At 40.3% G+C, this 15651-nt stretch overlaps 1 protein-coding gene across 2 annotated transcripts in view; it reads left to right on the top strand.

The window, feature by feature from the left end:
- The window catches only part of SHC3 (SHC adaptor protein 3), a 176425-nt gene that overhangs the window by 38380 nt on the left and 122394 nt on the right, over positions 1 to 15651 (top strand). For both annotated transcript variants that reach the window (XM_081263309.1, XM_081263310.1), the window contains exon 2: positions 12471 to 12541. In XM_081263309.1, the coding sequence (XP_081119435.1) occupies positions 12471 to 12541 (71 nt within the window). The remainder of the gene's footprint in view (positions 1 to 12470; positions 12542 to 15651) is intronic.

Here is a 15651-nt window from a genome sequence, read left to right on the forward strand (position 1 = left end):
TTTCTCACACATGAGCTTTTGGGGGACACCTCATATCTAAGCTGTAAGAAATAAAACACACTGAAACTTAAACAGCTTTAGCTAAGTGTGAACTGTAGCTGAATCCTCAGATACATGGATAAAGGTGCCCCTAAGAACCTAGATTAAATGGAAAAATAAAAATACCCAGGGTATCTTAAGCTACATGGTGGGCCAGGAGCTGAGTGACAAATCCAGGGAGTAGCTATTGCCATCACACTTGTCATTTAAGGATACTGAGGCTGAAGGAGACTATTTGAAAACCACTGCAAGAAATTTCCAGTGTTAACCTTGGAAGAAGGTATCAGGAGGTGGAATTGTTAGTGGGACTAACCTGACCATGCAGTTCAGCAACTTTTGGAACTGGTTTGTGGAAGGAATTTTGAAAATTTTAGAGATGCAAGCTGGAAAACCTTACAAGAACCAAGACTTGAACTTCTGTAGCCCATAAATTGTAGGGATTCTGACCGTGGAAGTGTTCCTCTGGTGAGCAAACTCCTTGGGGGGGGGGGGTAACTGGCACTCTGTTTCCCCCTTAGAAGGCCCTGTAGTTTCTCCTAGGAACTAGTAAGATGTCAAATACATGTGCTACATCCAGCTGCTGTGGCAATGCTGCTAGAGTCTTATCAGCCTTGACTTTGATCTCAGGGACTCAGCTCCTTGGAAATAAAGGGACTTTCTTGTTAGACAACCACAATGTTTCACTGAGCCTAAACCTGTCCACATAACAGTAACTTTATACAATGGGCTTTCTTGAGAGTTACACAAAGCTCCTAATATGGCACATTGCAATTTAGTATGTAACTGAGGAATAAGCTGCACAATGTTGCCAAGTCTGTAACCTGCCTAGTGATACAAGGAACAATATGTACTAATGATGCCAACCACCTAAAGAAAGATATAAATAAAGCTGGCAGCTTGGCCACTCTGCCATTCTGCCACCTTTCCTGCCTCTGCATCTTGTCTCTGAATTTCTTTGTATTTTCCTTACAATAAATAATACTAATGCGACCCAGAAAACTTGGAAATGGAGATCAGGTCTTCATACAGTCAAATCTCAAATTGGAATGGTCAGTAGTATCCTCTGGAGAGCTTGTGGAATGTTTTGGATTTGCATTTCTAACAAGTTGCCAGGTGCTCCTGATGTTGCTGGCCAGGAGACTATTCCTAGAGATTAGTAGTTTTAGACTGATAGCTTATAGGTGTGGTACCCAAGGTCCCCCTTTTTGATTACCCAGCAATCTCTCTTTAATCCAGGTTAGGCACATTTTCTTTGTTTTTCCACTTGTAGCTTTCATAGGCGTGACTAGTAAACCACATAGGCATGGCTAGTAACCTCTAAGCAATAGGAGACAGATTCCATTTCTTTCTACCGGTTCATCCTCACAGATGCAGACATGTATTTATTAATTGATGACATGAGTGATGTAGAAGAGTTTTATGTGTTATTAAAAAATAAATGTGATTTTATTAACAGCTTCACTTTCATGATTGCTTAAGGATTTTAAAGTCATTTAAGAGACTTTTTTTTTTTGTCTTCTCAGTACCAGAGTCTAAAAGGCAAGGCACTGAATATACTAACAATAAAATATTCAAGTCATGATGATTTTTTTTAGGTCTTAGGTTAGATTCCCACTTATGAGCTGTGCTTGAGAATAACACATCGTATTTCCAAATGAATGTTAGACGATGTCTCTATGTAGCCACTGAGGGTGGAAATCACCAGGATTAAATATTCACACATTCTCCTGACCTCCTGTGTCTAGGAAAGCGAGATGCTGAGCAGCAAGAGGAAGGATCACCTGTTACCATTAGTTCCACAGCGCTCAGAAGCTGGGTGTGACTTTGTCATTCCTGGACAGTTCCAGCAACACTCCCAAGACTGTGATTCGCTGGTCTGTCTGGGATCACCTACTTATACCTGACCGGTCGCTGGGACCATCAGGGTGGAATTCAGTGACTCGGTCTCCCTGGTGGCCACCAGTGGTCTAGTCCACTTGAGACTTGTCTGAGGACGAGGCTGGCTGCCTGTTCTGTCTCCATCTTCACATGGAAATGGCATGGTCACTACTAGTTGACTCTTAAGAGGACCATTGAGAGGCTGGGGATGTGGCTCAAGCCATAGCGCACTCGCCTGGCATGCGTGTGGCCCGGGTTCGATCCTCAGCACCACATACAAAGAAAGATGTTGTGTCCTCTCTCTTGAGGACCATTGAGCAAGGAGGCACCAGATCCCTTGTAATTTGAGTCATCTGATGTCTATTGGTCATTTTCTGATCATACCATGGGGATACAATTTTATGAAGCATGATCGTTTTATTTTTTTGGTAGATTTTTTTTAAAAAAGTTTTTCATTATTTTGAATTTATGCAAGTAAAAAGTGAACACATTCTTTACGAAATGGTTACGAAAAGCATTCAGAAGTAAGAGCTTCCTCCTGTTCCTTTTCCCCCTTGCTGACTCTCCTTCCTCTCCTCCAACTCTGTTTCCTCTCTCTGCACTCAAGTCTCCAGAGGGGGGGTCCAGTGAACCCAGTCTCCTCGCAATCACACCCTGGGGTGGTCCCTTCCCTTGGATCTTCCGACTCTGGGACTTGCTTTAGCCAATAGAATGTGGAGGGTTTCACAGTGTTTCTTGGGGATCTTTGTGTGCATCATTTAAAACAATGGCTGCGTTGGGACCCATGGTTAATTGTGCCCGAGCTGTCTAACGGTACACGTATTGATAAACATTTCAGGAGGGAGTTGAGAATCTCATTAGAAACAGGCAACAAAGTAACGCCTACCTTTGCACATACAATTTCACATCTCAGATGCGAATAGAGTTCTACAAGTGAAATGAGTGCATCAAAGGGCATACCATTTTTCATACCCATAGAGACTTACAAATAGTCTCTGGAGAAGGTTTTAATCAAATTATATTTTCTCCAAGATGGTGTGACAGGATCCATTTTCCTTTGTCTTACCAACTTTGGCTATTCTTCTAGGTGAAAAATTATTTCCATGTGGTGTTAACTTCAATGTCTCTGACTAGTTGACTCTTAAGAGGACAGTGTATCAGCCAAGTGTCTTTCTCCTGTGAGTTTACCATTTGTGTTTGGCCATTTTATTTCTACTGAGTTGATGGATTGACTTAACAACTCACAGAAACTCTTTGAGTACTCCAGATGTGTGTGTGTGTGTGTGTGTGTGTGTGTGTGTATTTTTCAGTTAAACTTATGGAATTTTTTTCTTAGCCTTTATTTAATTTTTCAAGTTACTTATCCTAGTTTTGTTTTTTTTTTGTTGTTGTTGTTGTTCTACAAAAATTAGTGTTTCTCATGAGTCCGCTTGCAGCTTTTCAGTGTTGGTCTTGTAATAAAAAGGTTATTCTTTATTTTCTTGTATGCTTTTATAATTGTGTTTCTTAGCTCCTGCTCTTTAACTCTTTTAGGCTTTGTGTGTATTGGTAAGGTGGGATGTTGGAAAGGGTATACAGTTCTCACACTGCAACGTGTATAATGCGTTACAGCACCGTAGACAGCAGCCCTGGGCGGAGATATCTCCAGATACTGTTTTCCTAATGTGTAGCGACTCACACTGTCACAATAATTTGCTGGCTAATCTTTTCTTCAGTGATTCTGACCAATCGATACGCATGCTTTCCTCCTGGCCCCCATCCTAATCCCTTGCATGACTTCCCTCTTCCTGGGTCCACATCATGGAATTTTCACCCATTCCTTTTCATTTTTATCTTCTTCAGAAATTTCTTTGTTCTTCAGGATTTGTTTTCATTCTATAAGCTTTAGAATTAATTCCCCCAGTTCTGGGGAAGAAATCCTGTTAGGACTTTTACTATCATCACAGTAAAATTGTGCATTAATTAGGGGGGAGTGTGGGTATGTTTTTATTTAAACCTTCCAATCCAGAAAGCATGGCACGTCTTTCCATAAATGCAGGTGCTGTGGTTCACCCTTGAGGGGATTACTGTTGATCTCACGGAGTGAATTAATTCCTGCCAGAGTTAAAAAGCAAGACCTCTCCAAACCTTGGCTCCTTCCGCAGGTTCTCTTTCCTGCTTCTCTCCTATGTGACACAGCCAGGGAACTTCATCAGGACACGGGCACTGTGCTAGTTAGATCCTCCAACCCCCAGAAGCAGGAACAAAGGAAACCTCTTTTCTTTGAACATCACCCAACAGCAGAGATTCTGTTATAGAAATACAAAATGGACTAGGACGCAGGTTTTCTTTTAGTCATTCATCCTTCCTTAAGTTTTTCTTCAATTTGGTCTTACACATTGCTTGTTAGATTTATTTCATGCTTTTTTTCTTTCTTGCCCATTTGAATGAGATGCTTCCCACATCATATTCGTTTTCTTTCGCTAGCATTTGCCTAATGTAGAATGTTTATTTTTTTAATAGTTCCTTTGCGATTTTATTTAACACACATGTATTTTTAACCATGTGAAAGTCTTTGACCTTTAGTTGGCAGGTCTGATCCGTTCATGATTATTGGAATCACTGAGGTATTTGGATAAACACAGATCAACATCTATTACTGATGTTTGTATGTCCTCTATATTGCATTCAGACATTTTCTATTTTTATGCTTTATTTTTACTGAATGACACGTGTCTTTTGTTTGTTTGTTTGTTTCTTCCTTTGGTTCCATAGTGGTCTGGAAGTTGATCATTCTGTTCTTTTTACAGTTGTTTATAATCTTGTACACACAAGGAAGCATATTTTTCTACTGCTACCTACAATTAATCAGCCTGGACCCACCTTGATAAAGCACAATAGTCCTTTGAACACTTTGCTGTCCATGTTGACACCTTCTGAGATATTGGTTACTGGTTATGATTAATGAAATACACATTAAAAGCCATGCATAATTGCTAAGGCATAATGTACCTGTGACTTTTGTTGACTCTTTTCTCCTCGTCGTTTCTTGAAACCCACATGGTCCTCTTTGCTGCGTTCATTGTGTTCCTGGACTGTTTCTCTCAGAGGGTGTCTGTGGGTGGTTAACTTTCCCAGGCTTTGCTCGCCCTCCCACTTGGATGCTAGTTTGCCTCAATACTTCTTATCTTTAGATGTTTGATGGTGTTATTTGTCTTCATGTATCTGGGGCTGAAAGAGAATCTTATTTTTTTTTCAGCGTTTTCTTTCATCGTAAGTAACTTGGTTCCCCACCCCTCACTCATGAATGCTTTTCAAAATATGTATTTTTAAGATGACACATAGAAATTACACATCCTCGTGGGGGGTTCTGGTGTTTTGACACAGGTATATATGGTGTGTTGTTCAAATCAAGATAAACATCTGTCTCCTCAAACATTTATTATTTCTCTGTCATAGAAATGTTCAAAATTCAGCCAGGTGCTGTGGTGTGTACCTATAATTCCAGTGGCTTGGGAGGCTGAGACAGGAGGATCCAGAGTCCAAAGCCAATGTCAGCTAAAGTAAGGCACGAAGCAACTCAGTAAGACTCTGTCTCTAAATAAAATACAAAATAGGGCTGGGGATGTGGCTCAGTGGTTGAGTGCCCCTGAGTTTAATCCCCAGCATCCCTCCTGCCAAAAAAAATGTTCAAAATTCTTTCTTCTAACTTTCAAAAAATATATAGTACATTATTATTTATAGTCACCCAAAGGCAGCAGAACACCAGAGCCTATTTCTCCAAACTGTAAGTCAGTACCCATTGACCAATCTTTCTTCTCCCTCCCTCCCCACTACTCTCCCAGCCCCTGGTAAATATTATTTGATTCTCTATTTCTGTAACATCAATATTTTTAGATTATACCAGTGAAATCACATAGTATCTTTCTGTATCTTATTCCGCTTAACAGGATGTCTTCTAGTTCTTCAGTGTTGTTGCAAATGTCAGATTCCATCCTTTTTTTATGGTGGAATAATATTCCATTTTGAATACATGCATATTTTTGTTATGCATTCATCAGATGAGGAAATCTTAGGTTGTTTCCATTTGGGGGCTAATGTGAACAGTCGCACAATAAACATGAGAGTGCAGGTATCTCTTCAGCATACTGATTTTTGTTTCCTTTAGATATGTACCTAGTAGTGAGATTGCTGGATCATATAGTAGTTTTATCTTTAATTTTTTGAGGAATTTTGGCTATACTGGTTTGCATTGCCACCAACAGGATGTAGGGATTCCTTTTTCTCCACATCCTTGAGAGCTCTTTGTTGGTCTTTCCCCCCCCCCCCTCCCTCCCTCCCTCCCTCTCTCTCTCTCTCTCTCTCTCTCTCTCTCTCTCTCTCTCTCTCTTCTGTAATACTGTTTCCAACTGGGATGAGGTGGCATTTCACTGTTGGTTTGGTTTGCATTTCCTTGATGACTAGTGACACTGAACATTTGTTCATGTACTTGTTGTCTCTTTGTGTGTCTTCTTTTGAGAAATTTCTATTTCGGTCCACTGCCCATTTTTAAATCAGCCATTTGTGGGGGGCTATAGTTGTTTGAGTATCTTACATGTTCTGGATATTAACTTCTAATCGGATGTGTAGTTTACAAATATTTTCTCTCATTTTGCAGGTTGTCTTTTCACTCCATTGATGGTATCCTTTTCTGTGCAGAATTATATTAAAATCCAATATAATCCTACTCATCTCACTTTGCTTTGGTTTCCTGGGCTTTGGGTGTTTTATCCCACAACCCTTGCCCACATCAGTCATGTCATGAGGTATTTCACCATTTTTTTTTCCCCTAGACGTTCCAGTTTCGCGTTGTACTATGAAGTCTTTTGTCCACTTTGAGTTGACTTCTGTACTTGGGAGAGACAGAGCTTTAGCTTCCTTCTTCAGTGTGTGGACCTCCCCTTTCCCCAGCACCACTGGGTCCAGAGACTGTTCTTTCTCCAGTGTGTGTTCTTGCTTAGCGCCTGTGTTGAGGATCAGCTGGCTCTAGTTTGTGGGGTTTCTTCTGTGCTCTCTGTTGTGTTCCTTGGATCTGTATGTCTGTAGTCATGTCAATCCTATGCTGTGGTTTTTGTTTTTTTTATTAAAACATAATAATTAGACATAACATGTGGGTTCCTTTTGACAAAATGATACATATGAGGCCTATGATTTCAGTCCCCACCCCTCCTTTCTTTCCTTCTTCCCTCCCCCTGTTCTCCCTCCTCTCCTGTACTGGTTTTCCTTTCACTCCTTTATTTGTTTATTTCTGATGGGTCCTTTCTAGGTACACACACAGGTGAAATTCCCTTTGGTTCCTTTATTTGTGTATTTAACATGATTTTGTTAGATCAATTCCATCTTCCTTCCCCTTTCCCTTGCTCTCGTTCCCCTCCTTCCCCTCCACTGATCTTCCCTATCTCTTTATGATGTCTGATCCCCTCCACCACCACCTTCTTCTCCTTATCTTACTCAGATAGTTTACAGAGGACACTTGACCCTTGATTTTCTCAGCCTGGCTTATTTCACTTAGCATGATTTTCTCCATTTCCACACATTTCCTGATAAATGCCACCATGTCCTTCTTCTTGATGGTGGGGTAAAAGTCCATGGGGTAGTGGCCCACATTTTCTTGGTCTGTTCATCTGTTGATGGGCATCTGGGTTGGTTCCATAATTTGACTATTGTGAACTGTGCTGCTCTAAACATGGAGGTGGCTGTGTCACTACAGTAGGCTGCATTGAGTTCTCTGGGGTAATCACTGACGCGGGGTCATAGAGTGGTCCTGTTCCTAGGTTTTTTTTTTTTTTTTTTTTTTTTTTAAGGGTCTCCATACTGCTTTCCTGAGTGGTTCCACTTTTGATTACTAGCTTTTGTGGTATGTTCTTAAGTCAGGTAATGTGATACCTCTAGCTTTGTTTTTTGTTCATGATGGCTTTGAATATTGGACTCCTTGGGGAGGGGAATCCATATAAATTTTAGGTGTTTTTTTTTCCTATTTTTGTGAAGAATGTCATTGGCACTTTAATAAGGATTGCATTGAGTCTGTAGGGTGATGTGGGTAGTAAAGACATCTTAAACAGTATTTATTCTTCCAAACGTTGAACAAGGGATGTTTCCCCATATTTTTTTAGTGTCCTTTTTTAAACTTCTTTTACAAAAGTTTTATGCTTTATATTGCATCAATCTTTCACCTCTTTGGTTAAATATATTCCCTGTCAGTTTATTTATTCATTTTTTTTTCAGTCATTGTAAATGAGGTTGCTTTCTTGATTTCTTTTTCAGATAATTTGCTATTGGTGTATAGTAATGATACTGGTTTTTATAGGCTGTTTTTGTATTCTGCAACTTTACTGAATTAGTTCTAAAAAAAATTTTTTTTTTGTGTGTGTGTGTGTGTGTGTGTGTGGAGTATCTGGAGTTTTATGTATATAAGATCGCATCTCTGCAAACAGTGTTGATTTGACCTCCTTGTTCTCATTTGGGATGCCCTGCATTTCTTTGACTTGCCTGATTGCTTTGGCTGGGACTTCCAGTACTATGTGAATGAAAGTGGTGAAAGTAGGCATTCTTGTCTTGCCCCAGATCTCAGAAAGGAAGCTTCCAGTTTTTCTTCACTCAGTATAATGTTAATTCTGGACTAGTGGGATGCTTTCAGAATGTTTTTCTCTTGATTCTTTATTTCTGATATTAAGCTACTATGCATCCAAGAGTGGATCTTTTTCAAATTTCTTCTGGACCCTGAAAATAATCCCGTTTATTGTGATAGTCAGGAGCAGAAAGCAGAGCAGAAAGATTTGAAAAACTTGGACCTGAAAAGTGGGACTAAAACTGGGACTAAGGTAGGGGCAGTCGTTAAAGACGGAGTCCCTAAAGAGATGCTAAGTTACACAGAGACACTAGGACAGAAGGCTGGAGGGCACCTCAGGAACAGGCAAGATCACACCCATCTGAGGCTCAAACATTCTTTTGAGAGGAGAGCAGGGGGGGCCCCCTGCTTGCACCGGGCTGCCTAGAAAGTTGTTTGATCATGCTCAGCCATTCAGGCGCACAGAGACCGCAGCAGCCAGGGCCCCTGGATGCTTGGCTACTCTTGAGGTTGTGGCTGATCTTGGCAGCAGCCACGTAGTGCTGGTTCTGCAGGAATGCAGGATGCTGGAGTTCGGGGGTCAAGGAGGCTTCACTGAGATTTCCAAGGAAGGCTGGGGAGGCCAGGCAAAATGCAGCCGGGTCAGAGTCCCTGCAGGCTGCCTCTGAGAGGGCAATGCATGGAGATGTGAGAAGAATACTGAAGCTACAACGGAGGGACCTGCCTCCCCGCAAGATTAAGAAATGTCAGTACCATGGACAAAGAAAGCTACAGGAATCAAGCAGAGACAAGCCATCAGAGAGACCATTTGGGCTGCAACCAGCCAAGCCGTAGGGATGAAGCTACACAAGCCCTTTGGAAAGCACATCATGGTGCTGTGTGCTCAGATGCTGGCCACGGAGTCACAGAACTTGTTTGACCAGCTGGATTTTGGTCTTACTTTGATCCCGTTCCTTCTTTCTATGTCCCCATTTCTCCATTTCAGAGTGGAAATGTTTACTCTGTGCCTTTATATATTGGATATATGTCATTTGCTTTTGATTTTTACAGAGGCTCATGCTGAGAGTTTGCCTTGAGTCTCAGAGGAGGCTTTGGACTTGGACTTTTGAGCAATGCTAAAACTGTTCAGACTATGGGGACTTTTGGAAATGGACTAAGGTAGTTAGCATGGTGAGATGGGTATGAGCTTCAGGAGTGAGGGGCAGAATGTTACAGTTTAGGTATGAGGTTTGCCCCAAAAGCTCATGTGTGCAACAGTGCAAGAAAGTTTAGAGGTAAAAGGATTGACGAGAGCCTTAACCTAAGGTACATTAATCCTCTGATAGGGATTAACTGGGTGGTAACTGTAGGCAGGTAGGTGGTGGCTGAAGGAAGTGGGTCATTGTGGGTGTGCCTTTGGGGTGCATATTTTGTCCCCAGAGAGTGGAACTGTCTCTCTTGGCTTCCTGATACCATGTTCTGAGCTGCCACACCCATCTGCCATGATGTTTTACCTCACCTTGGGTCCAGAGCAATGGAGTGGACATCTACGAACTGAGACCTCCAAAACTGTGAGCTCCAAATAAGCTTTGCCTCTTCTTATATTGTCGTCAGGTCTAATGGTCACAGTGGTGCAAAAGCTGTGTTGAAACAATATTCTACCATCATAAAGAAAAAAGAAATAAGTAAAAAAAAAATGTGCATCTATGGAAAGGTGGGTCATACACTGCAACATCAGTTATGGTTTTCATATAATATTATGATGGTAGATATAGTACCTCTGAAACTCAGGCCTGGTCGTATTATTCATGTCAATACACACCTGTGATGGGGAACGTCTTCATAGACTTTGTAATGAATGTAACAAATACAGCTACATAACTGCACTGTTGTCCATCATTTCCACAGAACTCTGACATTGCTGTCATATTTACATCATTCTACAATGGTGGTGGGGCTGTCCTGCATATTTTTGGGGTAGAGTGCCATCTCACAGTCCTGCAGTTTGGGTTGTGGTATTAACGTGACCCTGGGAAGGTGGTTGTGGTATTTCGTCACCTAGGACGTGGGTGTGCACGGCATTCACATAGCTCTGTGTGGCTGGCTGTGGTGTTTTCACATAACTCTGCAGTGTGCGTGCGGTATTTGTATGATTCTGTGACTCTGAGTGTGGTGGTTGTCATGTAACTGTGACATCGGCCCTGTTATGCACAGGAACTGATGCTGTCAGTTGTAACAGCCACAGCACTCTGCAGTGTCAGTGGTAGTCTAATTCATATATCTTTGTGGAATTCACATAGCTGGGATGGCAGAGGTGGTATTTCAATAGCTTTGTGATATTGGTGATCATGCAGTGGCAGAGGAACCATCCCATTAATGGGGTTTTAGGGGTTTAAGCTCTGAGAAGCGTAAAGTTTTGCTTAAACTAACATAACAAGATATGACAAAGCCAAGTCCAAACTCAGGTTTTTGGAATAATTCAAATACAGTCTTTTATGTACCATACCGTGAGGATTTTTCATAAATTCTACATCTAAAGGCATTTGTCTAAAGTAACTAAATTTAAAAGCATTTGTCTATATCATCTGCACCTTGGAACTCCTCAAGGTCTTAAGAACATAAAAATTCTATCTATTTTTTATCCAGAATTTTTGTTATGTCCCTGTATCCATCCATACATTTTCATGTGTGAAACGGATCAAAATTTAGCTATACATTGAGATGGATAAATTTGAATTTCTGAAAATTTTATGGTGAATAATGCAGAAGAGGGTTTTCTGGTAAACTAAATGCCACTTTTAGTTTATTCATAGACCCCCAAAATATATTTATTAGAAAATGAAGTTTAATGTTAATGAAAGTGTTGGTTTATATAGTGTTTTCATTCTTTTTAAATTTTTTTTATAAACTTCTAGGAATATAAATAACAATGAATGCTGAAAGGCTGGGAAGAAGAGAATTTTTATATACTGTTGGTGGGAATGTAAATTAGTACAATGGCTCTGAAAGTCAGTATGGTTGTTCCTCAAAAGACTAGGCATGGAACCACAACATTATACAGCTATACCACTCCTTAGTATTTATCCAAAAGGATTAATCACATTGTAGAGATTCTTGCATACCCATGTTTATAGCAGCACCATTCACAATAGCCAAATTATGGAACCATCCTAGGTGTGCATCCATAGATGAATGATAAAGAAGATGTGGTGTATGTGCACAATGGAGTTTAATTTGTTCATAAAGAAAAACAAATTGTGCTATTTGCAGGAAAAATGGATGGTACTGAAGAACATCATGCTAAGTGAAATAAGCCAGCTCAGAAAGTCAAGGGTCATTTATTTTCCTCTCACATGTGAAAGCTAGAAAGAAAAAAGAAGAAGAAAAGATTTCATGAAAATAGAATGAAAAATGATTTCATGAAAATTGACGAGTAGATTCGATGAAGGAGATTTGGGGAGGGGGAGGTCTGGGGGATGAAATGATCAAATTGTTATATTGTATGTATATGTACGAAGAGCCACAATGAATTCCACTTACGTTATACGCATCATGCTCCAATAAAATTTTTTAAAGAATTAAATTTACCCTAAAGTTTTGAAAAGAACTAGAACTATAGGGTCTGATTTGCAGTTTCATGGCAAATATGTACTTAAATAATGTTGAGCTAACATTTAAGATGTCTGCCTTTTATAGCGTGAAAGTTATACCCCCATAAAAGCTTTAAAGAATGTGCATCCAAATAAAATGACAATACTAATAGGTTTTAGAAAATCACGTTTTGTGCCAATGTAAGTAGTAGGATGCTTTCCTATGGGTTTGAATGTTTGCTTTCATAGAAACAGAACAAAGTCTTGGCACAGAATTTTGAGTTAAAATGTGATTTAAGAAATGCGTATTGCTTCCAAAAATCTCCCTTGTTGTCGTTAGAAATTATCTCTGCCTCTCAGTTCCCAGAACTCATGATTTATGTTTCTTCCTCTTGCAGTACTTGGGGTGCATTGAAGTTCTACGCTCCATGAGGTCTCTTGACTTCAGCACCAGGACACAAATTACCAGGTAAGCCCCCTTGAAGGTGGACTCCTGCACTTTGACCTCAGAAAGGAAACATCTCCGAGGTTAATAGCCTAGAAACTCCAGGAAGGAAAGACTGCCCTTTGGGGTATCTCATGGTATCTCAAGACCTTAGTGTGCTTCTCCATGTCTATGACACACCACAAAGGACACGCTGCCTTTCCCAGGCTTAATTTTCATAATTAAGTTGTAGATGGATGGCGCAACGTGTTTGTTTCTTTAACAGAAAAAATTCTGAGATAAGATTGACATTTTAAAATTTACTGAACTATGTTTTTTAAAAAAATAAAATCAAATCAAGAGGTCAAGGGGTAATCTCCAACAGTACACAGAGAGAAGAAACTGCATTGAACTGGAAGGAGAACCATGCATGGGAGTAAGTCATTTAGGAAGTGGACTAATTCTGTAAGGTGTCAGTGATTGTGAATATTATTTATATATTCTACACCATCACCTAGATTTTAAACTCCTTGAGGACGAGTTTTTAAGCATTATTTTTATGAAATTTCATGGCCTTGTATTGTTCCCGGTAGAGCCTATACTGTTAGAAAAAATGCCAATTTCAAGTCACCTTGTAGAGATTTACAACTATTTATGAAACAACCCCATTTCTATGGCCAAAGATTTTATGTTGTACGGAACTTGCTTAATCTAAATAGTGACCTCAGAAAATGCTTCCTGATTGCTTCATTCGATTCGCTATGTTATATATCTTTCAGTGAGCAATCCGAAGTCTAAAGATTGAAATTTGAAATAAGTTATTGTTATTAGCTGTTAAGTAATGTACACACCTCACTTCTGTTAAGTGCCATAAGAATACTTTTTCCTCACTGAAGAAGTTTATGATCAAGAGTTGGTGCTGCCCTTCTCTCTCTAAGACAACTCAAGACACATGGTGGGAATGTACTGGTATCAGTTACCTACACTGAGGAAGGAATCTGTCTATACATATTTGTAGAGAATGGTTCACAAAACTTTCAAAGGCAAAGGAATGGCATTTTGAAGCAAAACATTTAAAAGAAAAGTATAAGTGTTTCCTTGTTAAATCATTCATTTACCCTACTCATGGAAAGGTACCTTGAGAACTTTGCCAGTGTTGTGTAATATGAAAACTGGGCAGCACTGTGTACATTCTCCTGCACAGTTTTTAAAGGCCTGACAGTTGACTGGGAGAGTACTGTTGACCATTTCTACTGAATTCCCTTCATTATAGATGCTACAATTTCTGAGATGATTTTATGCCATTTTAATTCTTCTGATGTATTCGTGAGATCTAATGTTTCCTGTGTATACACAACATGTCGGGCCACACAAGCTGTCTGCTTTGCCTAGCCTCCCGGTGTTGGGGAGAATGATATACACACAAATGATTGAGGACATCTAAGAGACCAAGTTATGCTTGGGGATAGTGATGGGATGATTTGGGGGAATAAATGAATGATTCCAGTTTTCCCTTTGATGAGTTTTAGATTCTTGGGGATCTCTGGATTAGAATCCAAATGGATAGAAGTGATGATAATATCGTAGAAGAAAGCAGGGGGAACAGACAGTGGTGGATTTGTAGATTGGATTTCTTTCCTCAGCCCTGTTCCATTTAGATCTGTAAAAAATAGAAGCAACATGATAGGCAAGTGGAGAACCATTCTTGGACTTCAGAAACATGGTGTGGAATTCTGATTGCACCAGACTTCCTTGGGTTTTATTAGACTTTCTGAAAAGACATATTTGCTTGTCCCTGCAATGGTTATCTTTATATGACATATTCCTTACTGTAGTTAATTGCTGGAGACCACACAAAGGAAACAAACTGACATATCAGCATCAGAAGGAAGCCCTTTGCACTCGTAGAAAGAATACTCCACCAATGTTTTGTAGATGTGATGCAGTGTGGAGCTTTTAAGGTCTCAGTGGTAACTAAGTGTTAAAACATGCCTGTGGGGGTTAGAGTTGTGGCTCAGTGGTAGCATGCTTGCCTAGCATGTGTGAAGCACTGGGTTCAATTCTCTGCACCACATACAAATAAATAAAATAGTCTATCAACAACTAATTAAAAAAAAAAAACCATGCCTGTGGTTCAACTTTAATACTAAAGATATTCCAGGAGGGTTGTAGGGAAATCTAATGTCATGATCAAATTATAGAGGCACTAGGAAAACTTGTTTCCAAAGGCCATGCCTTTTTAGCCGGGCACAGTGGCACATTCCTGTAATCCCAGTGGCTCTGGAGGCTGAGGCAGGAGGATCACCAGTTCAAAGTCAGCCTCAACAACTTAGTAAGGCCCCCGGGCAATGTAGCAAGACCCTGTCTTTAATTGAAATATAAAATGGGCTGGGATGAGGCTCAGTGGTTAAGCACCCCTGGGATCAATCCCCCCCAACCCGACCCTGTACAAGAAATAATCTATTTTTATCAGCAAGTAATCCTCACTAATTTTTGGATATAACTCAAAAATTATATCCAGATATGTTTTGGAGGCTCTAACAGCTGTATCATGTGTCTTTTTCAGGATAGGTTTATTTTCATGCTATTCCTGGCATCCAAGTTTAAATTTATTGGGGTCCTTCCGAAAACATTGAGCATGGATTACTGATATTTTTACTAAAATATAACTTTTAAAACTACCCAGTGAAGTTGCCTTTTTTTGTGTACCTAGTGCCTTGGTGGCTATTAAAATCCTTCTGCCCCTGTACCATGGTCTTGGTGGCTTGGTGACTCATTCACTTGAATCATTGCCCACTCTGTCGAGGAGATGGCTGGACAGCCCAGCTCTGCCAGTGTTCAGCTGTGTAAGGTTGGCCTTGGTTTGCACACCTAGTAAGAGGCTGCCCAAATAATATCCACCTCAATGGAGGTTGTGAGAAGCAGGACAGTTTTGACAGGTCGGGGCCTGGCAAAGAGGGAATTCTGTTCTCATTGCTCAGCTTATATTTAGCACAGAGATCATGGGCCCCACAATGAGTTTCCAGAGGCAGGACATCAGTCAAGGTTATGTTGATGGTGGCCCCTGACAGCCTTTGCTTCTCTGGAACCAGCCTCTGGGTGGGGAGCTCAGGCATAACCTGAGGAACAAATAGATTCCCTGGAAGAAAATCACT

Source organism: Spermophilus citellus (assembly GCF_964194105.1).
Source record: "Spermophilus citellus genome assembly, chromosome: 12".
In the NCBI taxonomy this organism is placed as follows: Eukaryota; Metazoa; Chordata; class Mammalia; order Rodentia; family Sciuridae; genus Spermophilus; species Spermophilus citellus.